Consider the following 23322-nt stretch of genomic DNA (forward strand, 5'->3'; position numbering starts at 1 on the left):
ATTTAATACACATTTTTAAATAAGCCTACATTTGGATATATTTATAATTTTCTTTGTCTTGCAACTACTTCATTTCCAAGTTTTGTGTGCTTTCTTCACTATTGTATAGGGGCTAATTTTGGCTAAATTTAATCTTAAACATCATTCTTATTCGGAAAACACCTTCACCAAATTAAATGTTATATTTTGCCTCAAGAGATCTCAATGTGGTGCAAATTTCAGATTTTTCTCTGTCCCACATGCATTACAGAGTGTCAAACTTCTGATTTCTTAAAAAATAATAATAATAATAATTTGGGAGCTTATGGAGAAAAGGGGGCCACGCACCTCATAAGTTTAATAATTTCTGTACTTACTTGACACAGTAAACACAAAGAAGTGACAAATTAATTCAAAATTGATCGAAATGGTGTGGAATGAAACAAAAATATTTCTTTGACAGCAATGATTTCAAAATCTAGCTGGTGCTTTGGGAAAAACCAAGAGTCATTTCTTGATCATTTTATCTGTGTTGTAACCTATGCATTTATAGTTTGAACATCTAAACAAATAACTAGGTATTGTTGAGCATATATGCATATTGTAGCAGATGTGTTCTGTTCATTAGAGTTGATCCAATTATTAAGAATTTAATTTCAATTTCCATTTGCTGTTTTTCTCATGTAAACAGTAACATTTTATATTAAATAGAAATAGATAGTTTACATTAAGATAAATATAACACATAAGTTTAAGTTCCATGTTAAATTTCCTACCAAGCTAGGTATTATTAATAATTACTTGTATTTTTTAAAATATTTTAGTGGAATCTTGTATGCCGGCGCCATTATTTAGTAGCACTGTCTCAAATCGTCTACCTGTCAGGTGTTCTAGTTGGTGGAATTATATGTTCACAATTATTAAAAGCAAGGTATGCTCCTCATGTTTCTTAATAGTGCTATGGATGTAAAAAAGATTGTTCTGTTTTGGTTTCATAGTTCTTGTGACTAATTATTGAATATGATAAATAATGGCCATCTACAGATTAACCCTCAAATGTTAACCATTAGTAAATTCAATCACCAACATTTTTCAGCTGTACTTATACATATATTGTTCTGCTAGATGGTACGAGGGCTGCTGGAAAAGTTTCTGCAAACTAGCACCAGCAGTGGTGCTAGTGTTCTGCTATTATAAAAATCGGAAGAATATACCTTTTTTATGTTTAAATTATATTTGGTTGTTTGTTTAAGCCTATTCGTTTATTTTTCACAGCAGTTTGAAAAAGTAGTTTCGTGTGAGAAATGGAAATTTCTCGCGAACACTTTCGGGCAATGATTTTTTATGATTTCAAATATAGTTTAACACCGAAACAATGCATTGAGCGACTTCATTTGACTTCTGGGGTGAAGCACCATCCAATAGGACTGTGTACAATTGGTTTTCCGAATTCCCCTGCTGGAAATTTCTACTGTTTTCAAATGTCTTTTACTGTGTACTGTGAAATGTACTGAAATCCTATTGTAGATCTACTGTACAGCTACTGTACTCTACAGTAGGACTACTGTACTGTACAGTAAGGCTACTGTACTGAATAAACACTAAGTTGCTGACCAAGGCAGATTTATTAAGAAATTAAAACACTTAACAACCACGATAAGGACTGTCAAGATGATTTGTTGCTGTGGTTAGTCACCCTGCTATGTGTATGTAATCTTTCTGTATCTGTATTTTGTCATTTTAGTTTAGTTCTTGATCTGAGGAAGACCCTGATACAGGGTTGAAACCAGTGGCGTGTGGTGACCATTTAGATAACCGAAGCACTGAATATATAATTTTTAAGTAAACAATAGCAAATCAAGGGAAAAGCTTGCCTTGATAAAAATCACAGCTGGTAATAGTTCATTTCATTTTTAAGCTGGTCATCAAGCCTAGTTTCTATTCTGTTTTCCCCAAAAGCAGCTATAGCTACAGACGAACGTAGGTGGTTAACAGACAGTCCATGCTCGGCTATTGACTTCACTAAATTTCCCAAATGCATGTACCCAGTTTTGGTCCAAGAAGTATTTCTATCCTTTCCAAACAACAAACAATAACAGCAAAACACTGCATTTAGCTCAGCGCTACCGGCTAACCAGTCACATTTGGTATATATATTACACTGAAAATGTCTAGTGAATTTACTGGTCTTTTAAACCAAGTTTGGTAGTTCTGGTTTGGACAAAAGCTCTTTTATAATACACATTGTTGTATATTACTAGATACCAACTGGTACCTTAACATATTTTCATATACATTCGGCAAACCAAACCCGTAAATTGAGGAAAACCGAAAACAATACGAGTTGAAACACTCTCATACACTCTCAAACTCCCTGTCTGATGCTAGCTTCGGTTGCAGAAGAAATACATGCACATGGCCGGTGAACTTGAGGTGTGCATGCACCTGTCTGCCACTGCTTAACAGATGCGAGAAGAAGATTGCTTCAGCTCAACCTCAGTGCAGCCCTGCAGGGACTAGTATTTGTTCTATTTGTAGCAAAGAAATGGGACGATTTAATCTAGATATTATTGAATAATTGTGTGATTATAATGACATAATATATTGTTACAGTATTGCATATTGTATTCTGAAGCAATGCTTCGGTAGCTTACCTTGTATGCAAGCCACTGGTTGAAACGTTACTTGTTAAGTGGTTTTATTTCTTAATAAATCTGCCTTGGTCAGCAACTTACTGTTTTTGAATAAACAATGTAAAAAATAATGCACAATACTTTGCTACCATATATTATAAAATCATTTAGTGACTCCAAGAATAGACAAATTCATTCTTGACACCACATTTTCAGTGATTTTGAAGTGAATTTGAAAAACAGTACATGAACTGAAATTCTAATGTTTTTCTAATGAATACCACTGAAGTCAGATATATCTTAATGAATAAGTTACTATAATTCTTTCTAAGAAATAACTCAACCTTAAAGCAGCTAGCAATTTGAATATATTACCATATCAGTTGATTTTTATCAGCATGGAATTTCCATGGTTATTATTATATCTGTGTAATGCAATTGCAGAAAGGATCCATTTTTTGATCAACATAGTCAACAGTGTTTGCTTGTTTGGATTTTTCAAGCATTGAGGGTCAGGTCTTCATTTAAACTAATTTTTTTGATGTTTTCATGTGAATATAGGAATTACAATATGTCAACTTATGTATAAGAGAGTATGTTTTTCAATTTTCTACAAGTTCGTTAACCACAATGAAGCTACACACTTCAAAACGTGTTCACTTTATTTGATTTCTTTGTTGTGTGAAGGCATTCCTAAGCAGCAATTCCTCATGCTTTACCATACAATTATTTTAGTTCTTATATGATTTTGCCATTGCATTTTCAGTTGTATAGATAAGAAAATGTTCATTACTGACAAGAGTACTGTTTTCAGAGAGCAATATACTGAACACAATAAAATATGTTAGTTGTACAATTATATTACTGCAAACGTTAAGAGTACAGTTCAACTACTTAAGATAGAGGAAACAGTTGGACTACCAAAAACACTAGAAAACATTAGCAGTACAGTTCATCTACTGCAGCAGAAGACAGTAGCATTACAGTTGATCTACTGAAAACAGTAGATGTTTCAAAACACCCATTGATCTAGTGAAAATAGTAGACAGAATTTTCAGTAGGGTCTAGCGTGGTCGCACATTTCTCAGTGATGAATTTTCCGAAGGTCGTCCAGTTGCCAGTAATGTTGATGCTGTGTGTGAAATGATTGAGAGAGATCAGCTTGTGACATACCATGAGATTCAGGCATCCTTGAACATTGACATGATAACAGTACATACAATTTTGCATGGTCATCTGAATATACGGAAACTTTCAAGCCGTTGGATCTCACACAACTTGACAGAATTTCAAAAACAGGCTTGTGTAAATTGGTGTAAAGAAATGCTCAAAAATTCAACCGAGGCAAGTCAAATTTGGTGTACTACATCGTTACAGAGGACGAAACTTGGATCTATTCATACGAACCTGAAACTAAACAGTAATCTACTGCTTGGGTGTTTCAAAGTGAGCCGAAACCAACAAAAGTTGTTCGTTCGAGGAGTGCTGCCAAGCAAATGATTGCTTATTTCTTAGGTTATACCGGACATGTGGCAACAATAGCTTTAGAATATCGAAGGATTGTAAATGCTGAGTGGTATACAACAATTTGTTTGCCAGAAGTCATGAATGAATTACGTAAAACAAACCCAAATCGTCACATTATTCTTCACCACTGCAATGCCAGTTCCCACTCAGCACACCAAACTGTTGATTTTTTGTCCAGTAAAAATGTCGGATTAATGACTCATTGTCCATACTCACCTGATTTATCACCTAATGACTACTTTTTGTTCCCTCACATGAAAAATAAGATGCATGGTGAGCGATTTGTGTCGCCTGCAGCAGCTTTTGATGCATTCCAAACAGCGGTTTCCGAGGTATCAGGTTCAGAGTGGAAAAAATGCTTTCAAAATTGGTTTGAGCGTATGCAAAAGTGTATCGATCTTAAGGGTGAAACTTTGAAAACCAATAAAGCCATTCCCAGAATTTCACATGTCTTTTTTCATATTGATTGCAGAAACTTATCCAGCAGCCCTCGTACTAAGCAACTCAGTACCTCACCATCAAAATATGACAGGCAGAGGTCACAGCCAACGTGGAACACTAGTGTGAAGGCAACACAATTTATGCCTCTCATCCTACACCTGAATCAACAATCCTGTAATTGTTCTGCTCAACAAATGGATATATATCTATTTATCATTCATCTTGAAAAAATGCACCAAAAATTCACCTTGAAATATTATTTAAAAAATAATATCTTGAAAACGGTGACTTCTACACAAAAAGTGAAGATAATTAAAATGAAAGAGCAGAAAACTGATAAATTGTGGTTTCTGTTTGATAGAGCTATTTTAAATATTAATTGAATTAGAAAGATCCAATGATTTACTTTAATTTTTAGAATTAGAGGAAAAGTTGATTTCTGACACAAGTAACCTAAATGTATGTACATTTTAATTCATAAGAAAAAAAAGGTAAAAGTAAAAAGGTAAAGTGCTCCCCTGTGCATAGCACCATGCCATGAAGGCGTATAGGGGGTGTGGGGGTAATGCCCCACACTTTCTTGATCCGGTCGTGAGTGGGGTGATGTGATCAGCATCATGCCCCTGACCGCCTTTAACCCCCAGGGTTTCCCCCAGAAAATTCATAAGAAAACTATCAAATTTTTTCAATAACTTTACAGATGTTCTGTATGCACAGTGTTTGTTACTGCATGGATATCTACATGATAGTCAATTGAAGCATGTTAATGGCAATGGTTTCAATGGCCATTTTGATTCACACTTTCAGTTCTGGGATAATTGCACAAAGAGAAAAAAAAACAACTTGGTCCTTGATGAAGGCTTAGGCTTTAGAAAGAGCCTGTATCAGTATATTGATTTTATTTTTCTTAAATACTAGTTGTGGTTTCTCGGTGTTTTGATCAAGTTGATTCAATTTTGTATTCATAGTAGCAAGACCACAAACAGATAACAGATGATATTCAGGACATTTCTCTTCCAGAACATTTTAATCAAAAAGGGTTTGAAGGCTGTAAAGAAATCTCCCAGAATTTTATTCTTTAAAGTTTGCAAACCTACAGAGCTTCTACAGAAATTCGCAAAGCGTTAGGTCTGGAGAAGCAGTCTATCAAAAACAAAAGCATCTTCCATGATAAGCAGTTGCGGTTCACATGAGAATGCCTTCATTCAATGATGATCATCAGATGTTATAAATCTGTATCTTATACCTCCATTCTTAGCCATTCCTGTAAAATACATCTAACGGTCATGTTGTGGCATGTCAAGTTCATTGCTGCCTCTTACAGTTCATTTTCTAGGAGTCCTAGAAAGTTGGAAAGCCTCATTCATCCTTCAAGGACAGATGTACACCGCTTCTTCCTATACACAGTCACCCTGTTCCCTCAAAATGTGCATACTACCTGCAAATTAATTTGTGAGATGGTGGATCCTTTTAGAATTTTGAGCAGAAGTTCCACTGGACAATGGTAACTGACCAACGTTCATGAAATTTTGGCACACACAATGCCTTCTCTTTCTATTTGCCACTAAAACCTGGTTACTGGTGGCTAAATGTGTCATTGCTAGACATTGTCTATTGCAAACGAAACTTTGAGAGTTTCTCCATCAACTGGTAACATAAATAAAATAACCCATGGCCAACAGCCCATTGAAGGCCCGGGCCTTCTAACTGTGGACCTCACTCTCTCCTGATCCTACTCACTCACTCACCCAAGGTGGGAGATCATCTGACCAGTTACAGGGTGACGTGTGGTCAGCACAATGAACCCCAGTTGATGTTGTAGGTTTCCATGACCGGATTATGCTACTCATTTGTAGCTCCCCAATTTCCTCACGATGGTGGGTGTCCATCAGTCCCACACACTGGCCGAAATCTCAGGAGAAAAATTGTTACACTTCCCCCAGGAGCCTCACTCTCTCCTGATCCTACTCACTCACTCACCCAAGGTGGGAGATCATCTGACCAGTTACAGGGTGACGTGTGGTCAGCACAATGAACCCCAGTTGATGTTGTAGGTTTCCATGACCGGATTATGCTACTCATTTGTAGCTCCCCAATTTCCTCACGATGGTGGGTGTCCATCAGTCCCACACACTGGCCGAAATCTCAGGAGAAAAATTGTTACACTTCCCCCAGGAGACTCAAACCTGCACATGTCCCGTAGCTGGAGGCCAAAACATGACACCTTACATGCACGGCCTTGGTGTGAGACTCCATCAATTGGAGCATCTATAAATAGTATATGTTTCATGACCTGCTGACAAAAAAAAAGTGTGGAATGGCTGGCATAAATATGTATTTGCTAAAGCTCTCGTCAACATCCTTTAGAGCATGTTTTTGGTACATTTAAGTATTCAGGAGTGCAAGTTTTTGTGGATCATTATTTCAGGATAATGTCTTATGTCATTAGATGATCATTTGTGAGCATTTCTGGGTTACAGTGACCCAGTGACTACCCATTATTCTTTGTTATTTTTCAAGGTTCAGCCCTAAGAAGCTGCTTCTGGGTGGAGTAATTTGTCAAGTTGCTGGAGGTCTTGGATCCATTTTCATTTTGGAATTTGAGCTTTTCATAGTGTTCAGGTTTCTGATTGCTATTTCATGCACTCATATGTTCACATGTGCTTGCATCATATGTAAGTAAATACAAGTAAGTAGGTTTATATCATGGATGATACATTATTGATAATGACTGGTATTGGTATATCGGTTTATCAGTAACATTACTAATAACTTTACTAATCCTACATGTTCATCAATTCTGCCACATTTATATTGTATTTGTAGATATAAGAATATAATTCAGATTCACTGTCTTTATAAAAAATACTTCCAAATGTACAGCTTCATCTCTTGAAGGCAAATTCATCATGGTAAAGTAGTTTCATACACTAATTAAAGACATGATTAAATCAGACAACTTTTTGACAAATGTTGGTCACATTTTATAAGATTGCTGCATTAAATATTTTACAGTGTTTGATTATCTGATTTACCAATTTAGGTGATAAATCCAATTTGAATTTCAATCAAACTTTTTGTGCTTTTCCTTGCAGTTGTTGCAAGGATTGATATGAAAATTGTCTTTGTCTGGTATTAAAAGAATAATATTTTTTGTACGAATATAATAGCTAGTTTTTGTACAAATGTAATAGTAAATGGCACCAAAAGATCCATTAGATTTTTATCATTCGGAAATGGTCTTTTCGGTTAACAAGGTTTGTCTGAGATGATTTTTTTATCTCATCACTTATTATGGCTGGAAAATGCATCTGTCTTTATTGCTTCTTTTTTTACGAGTTTTGTTTAAAGTCCACTTCATGCACAGATTAGCTAATTGGGACTGGACCTACAGTTTAAAGTGGGATCTGAACTAATATGTGCTTGTGCCCCCACAGGTTTCAAACGTTATCATTATGCCATGATTTATTGGTATACCTCTATCTCACACTTTAATAACTTCTCTCTACACTGAGAATCGTCCATATTTTTACTTTCCTTTGCACTTACCACTTCTCTTCCTCTATCTGATCACTTCTTTGATATCCACTTCCACACCCCTATTACAAATCTATTTTCTTCTGAAAACACATGTTAACATTACAGTGTCATATTACATTATGACTAGAGACTGGATCTTAAAGGGAATTCCTTTTCTTTATTTTTCAATACGGATCATGGTATAAATAACAACAGTTTTGATAATTATCATCCACCAACAAGATTACATGGTTTTGGCTTCCCTTTTTTTCCTTTTTCAAACCACATTACTTTTCTTCCTTTTTAAAAAACCTCTTCCTTGGTCCCTTTTATTGACAAGATATCAAATATTCTGTACAACTGTATTTTCCCTAAACAAAAGATTCAACACTTGTCTTATTTGGTGCAGCTGAGAGGAAAGAAGGAACAAGCGCCTTCTACCTTCCCTTCCCTCCATGACTGTTGGGAGTATGTTGCAGCAATTGTTGCAACAATGCCATCTGGGTTTAAGCAACAACAAACACATTGTAAGCGGCATGCCTTTTAAGTTGAAAGTGTACTTATCTGCTAGATTAAGACTTTTTGTGAAGATTTTTAGAATAGTTTTAACTTTACTGTGTGACAGTAACAACAGTATTGAGTGTCAGTGAAATGGCAAAGCCAGGTGCAAGTGGCAGCAAGCTATTGAATGCAGTAAGCTGTATCAAAGATTGCATCAAAAGAGATGGTAAGATTATATGCTGTACTTTACCTTCAAAAAAAGGAAATGAAAAAGAACTATAGTTTATTTTTGGAGTGTACTAAAAATATTATTTTAAATGAAAGCACAATATAAAAGGGATTTTTTTAATTTCTCTCTCTCTCTATCTCTCTTTCTGGCTCTACAGCCCTTGGTGGGCCTTAGCCTCCTCCACAGTCAGCCTCCATTCCAATCTGTCATCAATTCTTCTCCTCCATCCCTTAATTTTCATGGTCCGCAAGTTTTCAGCAACGTCGTCTATCCATCGAAGTCGTGGTCTGCCCTTTATTCTTATGTGGTAAAGCTTTTCTTTCAACATTCATCTTGGCATCCAGTCTTCCATCATTCTCTCCACATGCCTCATCCACTTCATTCTCTGGGCTTTGACAAATCTCACTGTAACCTGGCCTTTTATTAAATCATCTAGCTCTGCATTATATCTTATTCTCCAGTCGTCATCTTCCTTTTTTTTGTTTACTTCATACAAAATTAATGTATCCCATTTTATATTTCAATGGTATATATTGTGCTTTCATTTAAAATAATAATTTTAATGGAGTGTAAAATTAACTACAGTTCTTCTTCATTTCCCTTCTTTTGGCAATAATTTTCTCTTTTTTGGTTCTTTTAGAGTAAATTTTTTTCCCTTTAATATCCGGTCTATTATGACATATTTAAACTGTCATCACATTGAACATCAAATGATAGGTATTGAAGTGAGAATGTTATGCATCTTTAGACAGTCTAGCCATTGATCCTACTGTGAGAGAGAAACTGCACTTACTTTCCTGTACTGGAGACAGTCTCTACAAAGATCAGCAGCTTTGTATTTCTTTGGTCAACATTGTTGTTAAGAGTTGTTAAGAATTGTTTATCACTTAATATGAGTTGTTTTGTGTTCAAAAGCATATGCTGCAGGCTAATTTATTTGGGGGTGGGGTGCCTATCTGGAAAATGTTGGCCTAATTGCCATAACTTCATGTTCCTCTTTCACATGAACTATTAGGTATATGAAGATGAAATTTTAACATTATAATCTGAATATTTGTTAACACTTTAGTACAGGTTTTTCATATCATTGTGATGATACTTATATTATTTAAATAATGAATGTAAACAATTGAAACATTATTGGAGTTTTTCAGCTTTAACAAGGCAAGGCAGGAGACTAGTTACACTGCATTGTCACAAACGTTAAGTAATGAAGGGAGAATGGAACCAGCGTAATGTATTTGAATTTGAAATAATTATTGCTTAAAAAGAATACCGAATAAAAATCCAACACAAAAATTAAAAGTTATTAGAAAATCTAAGTAAACCAGAACAAAAATGCAGTTCAATGTAACCCTTTGTTAAATGTAGTATCATTTAAATACTATGCTATTTAAACGGCCTGTTACAATAATGTTGACAGTGGTAATACGACTGGTGGTGGCTTAAATATATATTAAAAATATCAATTTTCAGATTGTATTATTATCCACGTAGAACTATAGTGGTCTACTAAATCGTCTAAACAAATTTTTGTCAATCTTACTCTACAGAAACAGCTTCTCATAATTATTATTTTCCATCATTAAACCACCATCATTATCACTTTATAAATTGCACAGACCTCCTCCATAAATCGGCTTGCATTTATTTTTCTTGTGGATGCAGTTTTGATTACTACTGCAATATTCTTGTTATGTATAAATGTAAATAAACAAATAAACTATGTGAGTGGAAGAAGGTTGTATTAGTAATGGAGGCTGTGCTTGGGAGAGGAATAAGTTGTGAGCCAATTTGTTTCTTTACTACATAATTACTGATTACCATAGTAAACATTGACATTACTTTGGCGAGAGAGAGAGAGAGAGAAAGTGATGCATTTTAAGTTTTATGAAATTCCTTACTTTTTTAAAACACGGATATGATTTCATTATTTTAATTATAGTTCCCACACTTTTAATTTTTTGAGGCCACATTTTTAGAAGCTACCCACGTACACCTGGCACCCTATGTTGGTGTTCTAAGACAATAAATTGGGATTTTGTGAAGAAATTAAGGGAGAGGTGTAGGGGGTACTGGGATGTGTCGATAAACCACTGGTCATCCATATTATGTATTTAACATTTGATTACATTGTAATCATGATGATTGTACTTAAAGGTTCAAAAAGTGTGTTTTTAAAAGCATGAATGATTTTCTTTGCTTTCATTACATAGTGTTTAGTGTTTGTATGTTTATATTGAATGACCACTTTCTTGGATGGAAGGCACAATATCTATGTTTGGCCTGGCTCGACCAGGCTTTGTTCATTTCAAATTACAAAATATGTGGTGGTTGTGGTTGAAGCAAGTCATTCAAAACCATCTGTTTCATTGGTATATTTTTATAGAAGCTTACTAAAAGTTGATTGATATTTGATGTGGTGACTAATGTATGTATATCTTCTTTTCATTTTCAACGTTGCACCAGGCCTGATAATGTTCGCATGAGCACGTGAACACTCATGTATATGTTCTAAATTACGTACATATTAAATGCACACACATATATTTCTTCGATATAATACTTTTTGATGTTCGAGTATACACACACAATTTAGTCTGATAAGACGTCTTTCACGTCTGATAACTTTTTTTAGATAGTTGGTAACACTGACTCCCATTGTGTTCCATGGTTGCGATGAACACAATGGCTGTGTTGTGTTGTGAACTGGCAGCTAAGGGGCTGTTGGCCACTATACCCCGAAAATGTTCACTGCGCTGTGCGAACATTGTGGTGCGAACCCTGATCCAAGCGGCAATACTTCTTACATTCAGCACCAGGGTGCAGCATATACAAGTCATGTCTAGGAGGACTCGAAAAGATCGGCACTACATAGTTGCAATCTTTAGTGAGAAGTCGCTAAACCTGGCAGATTTTAAATTCCAGTGGGCGCTAAAATTCACAGAATAGTGACGAGCGACTTTTCTTTAGAAACTAGTCTGCAGGAGTTATAAACTTTGAAAGATATTATGTATGATTTGCGGATGTGCGTCTAAGGGCAATTCAGACTGTGCAACTTCCTTTAGTAATCGACGTTTTTCATGCCAAGGAATAACTCTCACCAACTTAAATTGCAAAGGAAAGTGCCGACTACATTTACATCAATTCAACGCGCATTTTTCTGGTAACTATACTCAGAATAGTATGGGGTCCTATGGCCTAAATAGTTGTTACCGAAAAAAGTTATCAATTGATATTAGTAAATCATTTTTACTATTCCCTAAAAAAGGTAAAGTGTTCCCCCTGTGCTTAGCACCATGCCATGAAGGTGTATAGGGGGTGTGGGAGTAATGCCCCACACTTTCTTGATCCGGTCGTGAGTGTGGGTGATGTGATCAGCATCACGCCCCTGACCACCTTTACCCTCCAGGGTTTCCCCCAGGTACCCATGTTATTCGACACTGGGTGGGCGCCGGGGCCACTTCCAACGTTAGAAAAGTTCCAGGATTTGAACCGGCTGGGGATCGAACCCGGGACCTTTAGCATGGTAGTCAGATGCGTTACCGACTGAGCCACCGCGGCACATACGTTATTAGAATATTCTTATTGTAAAGAAGAAAATATAACTTTCAGAAAACTAGAGCTGTATTTTTGCTACACATACATTTTCTTTTTTGAAGTTAGAAAGTTGAAATAATATATGCATTTAAATTATCACAATTGAAATTAAATGCATTTTTAATGTGCATATAAACGCACATACATTCAATAAACCTGGTGTAAGTTGTTCTGCACAGAATTTAAAAAAAATACATTTTGTATTTTTCACCAGCAAATTTGATTCAGCGATTTTTAATTACCGCATGTTGAAGATTTAGAAACTTCTGCGTTTCAATTGTTGGCAACACTGCTGATGTGGAAGAACTGCAAGGGAGCATGTTTGTTTTGGAAAGATCAAGTACCATTAGTTTTTCGGTGCAACAAAAAAGCCTATGCTCTTTGGCGGCAATGGGTAAATGGCAGTTAGTGTCGATGTCGAGAGCAAGATATCTATTGACAAGCGGTTGGGTGAATTTATGTGCACTGGCTTTCAGACGTGTATGTGTGTTGTGCCGTGTGTGTGTAGTGTAGTGTTGTGTTGTGTTGTGTTGTGTTGTGTTGTGTTGTGTTGTGTTGTGTTGTGTTGTGTTGTGTTTTGTACATAGTGTTAGGAGTTCAAAAGAAAAGTAATTTTCGCGGGGCGAAGCAGAACGAACTCAAGTAAAAAGGATGGGCCCTCACCAGCCAACCTCTACATTGTACAAGAGGTAAGTACTCCCAAATGCGTTATTGAAAGAACATTTAAAAATTACTGGTACACAAAGTACAATTGGTTATGTGAGTGCAACGTTGTGAACGTGCAATTTTGTTTTCCTTGTTTATTGTTTGGAGGCGGCAATTCATGGACAAACACAGGACACATCCTGGGCGTTTGTTACCATTTGTACATGCGACTCGCTAAAAAGAGACTGCATCTGGATTGGAACGATTCGTTTCGTGCAATGTATAAGATCAAGGATGGTAAATATGTAAATATGTTTGATTGATTGATTTGGTGCTTTAAGTCCACTTTATGCACAGTAAGGCTAATCGGGACTGGACCTACAGTTTTAAGTGGGATCCGAACCACTGTGTGCCTCCACCAGGTTTTGAACCAGAACCCCTAGATTACAAGGCGATGATGAGTAAATATGTTAATGATGACGACGAACGGATGTTATTATACGCTTTAAATTGGTGGTTCCCAAAGTGTGTGCCGCGTCACTCTGGGGCACCGTGATTAGGTTATAGGGGCGCTACGAAATGTTCCGATATTTTCACTGAATCGTTAGTCAATGCTATGAATGTTTCAAATATCTGCTTATTTAGTACATTTTTTTACATATAAAATGTTTCTGAATTTGAAATACGTGTTTAATTTTTAACTTAAGACAAGCAATCTTACAAGTAACTGAGCGTTGCAACTGTTGGAGAGGGCTACATTCTGGGCGCCACAGTAAAGTCTTGAAAAAACTAAGGGAGCCATGAAGCAAACAAGTTTGGGAATCATTTCTTTAAATGGTTGAAAATCAATCTCTCTCTGAACCATGGCTAGGAGGAAAAATATGAAACACTAGGAAAGAAGGAATACAAGCAATGTCACATTGACTGATACTTCAATCACAAGCATCACAACCGAGTTATTGTGGGGACAATCTGTACAATACCCAAATATCTTATACTACATACAATTTTTTTTTCTGGACTGGACGCGTCCTCCTCTCTGTCCCGCTAACGATGCACGTGCTTTCAATGCTGAATGAATGTCGTTGGTTAACATATGGTGGCTGTAATAGAAAGAAGATTGCGAAGTATGATAATCTTGTGTTGTACATACCTGAGATTGCATATTATACTAATTAGTTTGCACTAGCCATCACTAATTGTAAATAATGTAATTAAAAGGGTGTTAATTGAATAAAAAAGTATTGTATTACTTCATATATAGGGTGATTTTGAGGGGAAATTGTTGAAAATAAGTTGAACTGTTATTCTTACTTGTTCAATATTGAAGATGAAGTTACAAGGGAGAGTAGTAAATCTCCAATCAGTATAAAAATTTTATTGTGAACACCCGTATGTGAACAGCACTCGACGCCACTGCATTACACCCCTAAATTTCATTCTGCGCCCCCTCATCGCCCCTAGATTATTAATTCTGGCACTTGCTACTGCTCATTGTTGTCCATCGCATTTTTGCCCTCACCACTCAAATACTAGTAAACAACGTTAATGTTTCAATGTGATTTCCATTAATATCATAGCATGTTTTGTCACTGACATACCAATTCTTCACTCTCTCAGAATTGGAAGATTTTTCCTGACATCTGAACATTGTACCTAGGTAACACACATGTTTTCAGCTCATCATTTGAGTGAAATTGTCCAAATGTTCTTTAAAAATACACCAGGGTTGCCTTATGTATTTATGTAAATATGCTGCCTGGAGGAGGGTGTGATATTGTTTTAGGGAAGTATAAGGTTAAATTGGCAAAAATATATGACTCTTCACAAGAAATAAATTATACTTTTGCTTTTGTTGTTTTGTAGGTACAGACATAGTGTCTGGTAAATGGAAAGTGATCATAGGATCTTCATGTGAATACATGTGGTCTCTTGGTGTCATTTCACTTGCAGTTATTGCATGGTATATTAATTCCTGGAAGACATTACAGATAATTTTGTCAGCACCTTCCGTGGTTTTTCTACTGTTCTTCTGGTAAGAATGTCTTAAGTATTAATTTTAAAGTTTTATGGTCATATATTGTCGTACCAATGTCAAAATCGTCAATGTTCAAATTTTTACTTTCCACCTAAATTCAGTTTTGGACTACTTTTTGTTGATAGATTCCTATGCTAACTTATATGACCTAATCAAGTCATAAGTAGCTACACATTTTACCAATGACAATATTCATCCACATGTAAAACCTGGTTTATACCAGGAAATTGAATATATTAAAATGCTTTTATCTCAAATTAAGATTTAGCACATTCATGATTTTGGCACTGGTGCAACGATATACAAAAATAATAATAGTCTAAAAATATTCACAATTATATAACTTTGGAAGTAAATAATCTTTCCATTCTATTATCATATGACGAGAAACTGTAAGATCTGAATTTATTAATGCACATGAATTATGAAAAGTTTTCTACTTCTTAAAAGGTTTCTTTGCAAGTATGGTTGATTTTGTCTTAAATTTAATATACTGAGAATGAAAATTTAAAAAGCTTATGAATATTTTCTATATCATCAAACATGTAACCTTCTTTTTGCCTGCGTACAAAACTTTAAAAAGTGTTTGTTTGAAAGATGAATTCAGCTACATAAGTGGAACTGATAGGATGATGTGTATATAACAGGAGCCACAGTTGTTCAGTCAGTAGGGTGTTTGACTGTCATGAGTGTGGGGAAATCAGGTTCAATTCCCAGGGTAGGTGATCTAAGGTGAGAATTTTTCTGTCCCGTCCCTGCATAAAGTGTCTCACCGGGTTTCACCCAGCCTCAAATAAATGGGTAACTGGTGATTAAAGATGGCTAGAGCATAGTGCTGAACACATCAGCTCCCAAAAAAAGACTGAGATTGGCATCAACTTATATGAGCCTTCATGGCATGGTGCAATGGGTATGGGGAAACTTTACCTCTTTTTGCTATATGTAACAACAGCAAAGATATGCAGTTTACTATTATGTATTTATCTTATTTTACCTTTTATGTTAATTCGGAAGATGAGTGTGAGTTATAATAAGATAAAATTGATGAATATATATATATATATATATTTATTTATTTGTTTGCCATAAAGAGAAAGGATATCTCCAATTACAGAGACAATGATATAAACAATATAAATATGAATATAAGTGAAATTAAATAGCATGCATACACATTACACAGAATTTACTATAACATAAGTATAACTTACATAATGTAGAGTAATGACGTACTTATATAAAGCATATATAAATTACCATAAATCCACAACCAGCATTAATATCACATAATATATTTTAAAATCGCATATTTCATGAATACATATGTCGATTATATTTGCCTAGATTAACCCTAGCTTACCGGTGCCCTATGAGAAACTTACTTACTTACCTGAGGGGGGTAGGGTGGCTGATGGGTGCACACTTTTTTATCACAAAAATTCAAGGAACCATTTTTGTTATTGAATCATTGCTTCATTTGTTGATTATATATGTGCTATTAATTATAATAATTACAAAAATTACTGTCATTAAAAAAATAATAACCATTAATGCATAAGTGTCAGACACATATTTTAACATTCACTAATATTCACAAAAACCACAATATTTTTTCATTAATGCTTTTCTGTTTATAGAGGTGCAGTTGTTTATTAATTATAATAATTACAAAAATTACCTTCATTCAGGCCCATAGCCAGGAATTCTTTGTGGAAAGGGGGGGGGGGGGGGGGGCAGGTGAAATCAATCCTAGACGGGGCAAATTTTTAATATATTGTGTCGGATTGGCAGATATAGCAGGGTACACAGAGGCACTTGTCCCTTACCAAAAATAGATGAGTAACAGAAAAGCGATGATATCTTGAAACTGCAATAAACTAAAAAAACTTCGAGCAACATCAAATAGCAATATTTCGATAATGACCTTTCCAGATTGCCAAAGAATATAAAGTTTAACATAAATAGGCTAATAGGGACTGTATCTACTTGATATTTACAGGTCCTCTCTGCAGAACTGATTAAGGGAGCCCTTTATAAATCATGCTTCATAATGTTTCCCTCTAGTTTCCAGTATGCAAGATTTTTACGCACAAAGGAATCTAATAAGAATCCAGCAACACCATTGTGTTGTGTTATGCAAGAAAAATCGAATTAATTAAATAATAATGGTTACATATTATCTACACTTTGATGAATTGTGTAAAAATTTGTTATACATCGTTTTGTACTTGCTAAAACATTAAAACATGGGTCCCTTAGTCCACCACGGAGTCTATTTCCTTCAAAACGGAGACTCTTGCATGACCACAGACAATGTTTGCCTACTGGTTACGTTAACCATTTTGCAAAATATTGTGTGAATTGTATTATATTTTATAGTTGAAACACATGTTTTGACACCTGACAAAGAAATAGGAATCCCTTGATTGATCAATGACTTCTTGGATTACAGTGTCATCATATTAAGTTTCATAGAGAGAAATTGATTTACTAGGGTGCAAATAATTTTACGGGGCACCATGGCATTGTCTTTAACATTTTTTTCAATATAGATCGTTTGGCTCCTAGGGCCGACTCCCACCGCCCCATAGCTATGAACTTGGACCATAGAATAGCAGATATTACGAGCAAAGCGAGCAAGAAAATTTTATGAAATGTATTTTTATTTGTATAAAATTTGAAATCGAGGGGGTGCAATTACCCCTCTGTGCCCCTTGCAAGTGTAATTGGCCATCTGGAAGAAAAATGCAAGGAACACGTAAAAACTATTCTTATGTCCTCCTAGTCTTGTTTTTTTACTTCAATGTTTGCTTCCCCTAGAATGGACTTCCAACCAAGGTTGGCAGGGGGGACAATGCCCCTGGCCCCAGTGGTTGCGGCACTGTTTATGAGTGTCTCCTCATCAATTTCACATCATCATTCATTGTTGAGATTAGCTAGAAGTGGCAGAAAAGCTAAGTAACAAAAATTATATATCCACTCCCTCTCTCTACCACATGAATCACTATTACCAAAAGGTAAACTTGGGAAACATAAATTTAAACAGTTCCAAGTTCATAGCAACACATCCAAGAAAAACATCCGAACACATTAGGCACCTGTAATACAAGACTACTCAAAATGTCACAACTGTTCTATACCTGCCGCAAAATTAGTTTGGTATTGACATTTGGGAAGCACGTGGAGAAAGCGGGTCTACTTTACTGCGGCAGGGTGGGTTGCTGGCATGCGAGCCAATCAAAATCGTCCCAGTGCTTCACCCAAGCTCTGGTTACCTAGCTACAGAAAACGTTTATCATCGTGTTGCCGCTTATCGGGCGATTGTTCTTGCGATCAGTTTTCATGTTGTTGGGACAGGACGTGTTGTTTGTTGCGTTGCTGTGATATTTTAACCGGTCCGTTTGTTTAGTGTTTACTGAATTTAGAGTATTCTTTGTTGTATATAGCGTGTTGTTTTAGTGTGTTATTTTTTTGTACATAATTTTCTGCTTGAGTATGTCATGTGTTTGTGTGAAGAATGTCAAGCGCAGGAGGCAATACTCGAGGAATTCCTCCCAAAGGCCAAACGTGGGAAAACGTTTGTTCTGTGCGCAAATATTTTGAGCAAGAGAGAAACAATGGGGGTCCAATCATTTCTGTAAATAAAGTTCTGGACAGGACTGCTGCTGCTTTCGCTGTTGTCAGCGTATCTAAGAACACTATTGTTACCATAGGGAAAGAAGAATATAATGTGGTAGAAATAAATCAATGCGAGGCTTCAAAACTGGAAACCCCAGGAAAGAAGAGGAATATCAGTAAATGCGTAACAAATTTAGATACCTTTCAGCAAGATGCTATTCGTCGCTATATATTTACTCTTATTATAGGAGGAAAGTTCATCCCACTGTAGGGAAACTGCGCGTTTCGTTGAAAGATTCGGGACTTTTTCAAGGTTGGAAAACATCTTTAAGGACAGTCATAAAATCTCTGGGATTCTCATACAAAAACAAATAATGAACGCAAAATAAAGTGAAGTATGGAGGCATATGGGGATGTGGAGGTAGGGCTCCACACATTCTCGACCTCAACCATATTATGGAGGTGATGCGGTGATGTGGTTCACCAACCGCCTTTACACCAGGTTTGCCCCAGGTACTCATTTGGGCTGAGTCGACTCCGAGCCACTAGGGATATTTGATTGATTGATTTGTTGTTTTAAGTCCACTTTATGCATGGGAAGGCTAATCGGGACTGGATCTACAGTTTAAAGTGAGATCCGAATCACTGTGCCATGTGCCTCCACTGGGTATCGAACCCCTTGATTACAAGGCAACGACGTTACCACTACGCCATCGGGGAGGCCTGCTAAGGATATTTGAAATGCGGGTCTCCCGCGTAAAAGTCAGACGCCTCACCAGCTGGACTTTGTGCAATTCAGTTGTGGTATAATTGAAAGATGGGCAGACTTTAACGGCGACTTCGGAAAGAAGTGTATATATGCAATATTTTCAGAATGGATTGAAAAGGTAACCTGTAAACAATGCTCGTTTCGTTAATTCGTTCATGTTGTAAGGGAGGTGGAAATGAAGAGAGAAAACGATAACACATTCATCATTGTTGTCATCATTGTTATTCTGTTTTCCTCGAAAAACAATAACACATTTCATCATTGTTGTTCCTTTTCATAACACGTTTTCCTCAACACAGCGTCAGAAGGCTGCACTGCGTACCATACCGCATGATATGGCAACACTGTGATGCATGTTCCTTCAGCTCTCAATACCAAACTAATTTTGCGGCAGGTATAGATACTGAAAATTGGGAAATAATTTCCTGAAGTCAGGATTTGGAAGGGAATCCCCTCCCCCCAAATCCTGATACGACATTATATGGAATCCCATATACCCTAATAAATCACAAAATCAATAAGTGTCTTTGTTATGTTGCTAGAGTAACACAGGATATAATTGTAAAGGTTAGTGAGAATTCCAGGTAGGAATGTGTTCTGTATTTTTCACAGGGGGTCAAAGCAAGCTCTCAGGGGGGGGCAGTTGCCCCCCCCCCTGCCCCCTCTAGATATAGGCCTGCCATCATTACCAGCCAATTGTACACTGCCACTCAGTAGCATAGCACAGTTTTCTGTGGCTCACCTGCAAGTAAGATATTGGGACCCCTTAGTGACAAAAAATTATCGAGATGCTGCCAAAGTGGGATGGATGTACAATTGTTACCTAGTCCCCCTACTTGTACAAGAAATTAACATTTACCCCAAATACTCTGCCTTCCCATTTTTTGTTATCATCTTATATATCAGCATGGTAGCTTCTCAAACCTAAATCAGGATGGTCTGAATCTCTGATAAATAACTGGAAGAAGAAATTAGAAATATTTTCTCTTACTTCAATACAGTGGCACCTTCTTTGTAGGAGGTGGGGAAGCTTCACACCGACAACTAATTTGTTTGTAATACTTTTTATTTTTTTGCTTGAAACGTTTCTTGAAATTAGGTTACATACAAGGATATTCAAAAAATATACTGTTTTGGGGTAATTATTTACAGGATAGTAAACACTCCCCCTTTGGACTTTGAGGTGGATGTGCCTTCAGCTCCCAAAGCTATCTGCTGGTTGCAACGTAAGAGCCACTCACATTAGCCTTCTAATGGTAATAGTGAGTAATATACTCGAGCAAACATCATTTCAGCTATTGGGGTTGAACTGGGCCTCTAGTTCAGTTTTGGTGTTAGTGGACCTCAGTATTATTATTCATAATTTTAACAATGCAATTTCTTTTCGATAGACTACAGATCATATATTTCTTGAAGACTTTTTCATGAAATAAGAACTGTTTTATTAATAGATCATCAGTGCTCGAATTTGCATGAGCATCCTCCTCCACCTACTGCAGTGTCTTCAAATTGATCTACACAAGGATCCTTCCATGTATCCCCAAACTCGATCAAGGAAATTCATAGCTAGGAATTTTCACTTTGAACTTCACAAAATTACAAAAAATAATGGTTACATCTAACTCATATGCTGTATACCCTGTGTGGCAGAGGAGAGGATAATGGCCCTTACGGCAAAGGGATAATTGCCCCTGGTCTCCCCCTCCTACTGAGTTTTTGGGCCCTTTGAAGTAAAACGTGGCCAATGTGGGAAATTCATTTCATCTCTTCTTTCAATATGAAAAAAATTGGGGCCCACTTGAAAATATTTGGTGGGAAGTTACATTTTAAATATCAAGTGTAAAAGTAATACTAGTGGTAAAATGTCATGAATTAGCAAGTTTGATTCTTTATTGTGTAGCAATAAGGCATCAACTGATGTTACTGGGAACCAGATTTCTGTTTTGTAAATGGATTTTTTTATAAGCAACACTATATGCTGCATTTCTGCGATTATATAAAATTTCAGGAGCACAGAGAGAGAGAACGTGTTGGGTCCCCTACAACTCAGGGGTTTTGAGGTACCTAAATCGACATACCCAGTATATATACTTCATTTGAACACATTGAAGCTATAACAAAATAGAAAACAATTATTAGAAAACTAAATTTTTCATTTTATGATATGATATGATATGATTTATTTCCATCCACTTGATGATATAAGTACAAATAGCAATATGATATGGGATAGGTCAATTACATGTATAAGTCTCCTGTAGACCTATTTTTTCACTAGGTTGATTCCAGAAATGCCTCAATGGTTGCTTCTTAATGGACAGAAACAAGAAGCCCAAAAAATTGCTGTAAAAGCTGCATACTGGAACAGTCGGAAAGTGCCAGAACACACAAATTTAGAGACATTATCTCCTGTAAGTGTTAAATATTTTCCATCTAATATTAATATTATTCAATTATATATTTTTCAAAGCTGTACTTGTATTGTGCTTGCATTTGTTTAAAATGTTTTCTCTTTCACATTTTTACAAAAACGTTCATAAAGCTTTTAAATTAATGTAATAAATGAACATGAAGTAAACATAGAACTGAAATTTTATGTTCACCTCGAAAACTAGAATTAGTAAGTTCATTTTGTTCTGAATTTCTAAATCTAATCTTTATGAATAATCATTTTTAACCCTGTGGATTATATACGTGGGGTTGGCAACACTGATTAAGTTGAGCATGCGCAGGAGCATGCCCTAGTATTCTGTGCTTGCAACAGAGATAGAATCGTCAGAGTGGGGTTGCATATGTGGGAGTAGCAGTAAGGTGAAATGGCTGCTGTAATACAAAATCCGGCCAAATGTGAAGTGAGATCTGTCATACGATTTCTGAACGCTACAGGACAGAATGCAGCTGACATCCATCGGGAATTGTGTGCCATTTATGAACTGACAGTGATGAGTGAAGGAAAGAAAGGTCAGGCAATGGTGCACAGAGTTTTGGGAAGGGCATTCAAATGTCCATGACAATGAGCGTAGCGGAAGGTCTAGTGTTCAGATGGACGATTTGGTGGAACGCATTAACAAGAAAGTGCGTTCCAGTCGCCGGTTTACAATATCTGAACTCGCCAAAGAGTTTCCAGAAGTGTCTGGGAAAACAGTGCATCAAATTGTGATGTACAACCTGGGGTATCATGAACTGTGTGCGAGGTGGGTACCAAAAATGCTGACAGACGCTCACAAAGAGCAAAGAATGACAGCTGCACGTGATTTTTGGCCCGCTGGGGGAGGGTGGGGATGACCTCTTTTCGTACATAGTGACGGGGGATGAAAAGTGGATATTGTACGCCACTGGGGAGTCGAAGCAGCAGTCAATGCAATGGCGGCACTCTGGTTCTCCTAATATGAAGAAATTCAAACAAACACCATGAGCTCACAAAATCATGGCAACCGTGTTTTGGGACCAAAAGGGTGTAATTTTTGTGGAATTCTTGGAACCAGGACGAACAATTACAGCAGAGGTGTATTACGAAAAACTGAATAATCGGCGACGTGCCATCCAAAATCAGAGGAGAAGAATGCTACGCTCTGGAATTTTTCTGATCGACGACAACGCCCGCCCACAGACAGCTGCTTGTACTCTTGAGATGATTGAAAGAATTTGATGGGAACTATTCAATCATCCCCCTTACAGCCCCGACCTTGCCCCCAGCGATTTCTTTCTCTTTCTTCACCTGAAAAAGTGTCTTGCATCGAAGCATTTCAATGACAGTGATGTGCTCAAGACATCAGTTCTGGACTGGTGCACTCTCAGAGGGTATACGGAAGCTTGTGCCACG

The 23322-nt window shown here is 36.6% G+C and overlaps 1 protein-coding gene across 1 annotated transcript in view; it reads left to right on the forward strand.

Annotated features, from left to right (window-relative positions):
• Positions 1–23322, forward strand: part of LOC146000120 (organic cation transporter-like protein) — an 83824-nt gene that overhangs the window by 32197 nt on the left and 28305 nt on the right. Inside the window, exons 4-7 of the mRNA XM_083137468.1 lie at positions 804–910; positions 7101–7255; positions 14941–15109; positions 21778–21910. Coding sequence (XP_082993594.1) covers positions 804–910; positions 7101–7255; positions 14941–15109; positions 21778–21910 — 564 coding nt within the window. The remainder of the gene's footprint in view (positions 1–803; positions 911–7100; positions 7256–14940; positions 15110–21777; positions 21911–23322) is intronic.

This window comes from Lepisma saccharinum, chromosome 16 (assembly GCF_977018435.1).
Source record: "Lepisma saccharinum chromosome 16, izLepSacc3.1, whole genome shotgun sequence".
Taxonomy (NCBI): domain Eukaryota; kingdom Metazoa; phylum Arthropoda; class Insecta; order Zygentoma; family Lepismatidae; genus Lepisma; species Lepisma saccharinum.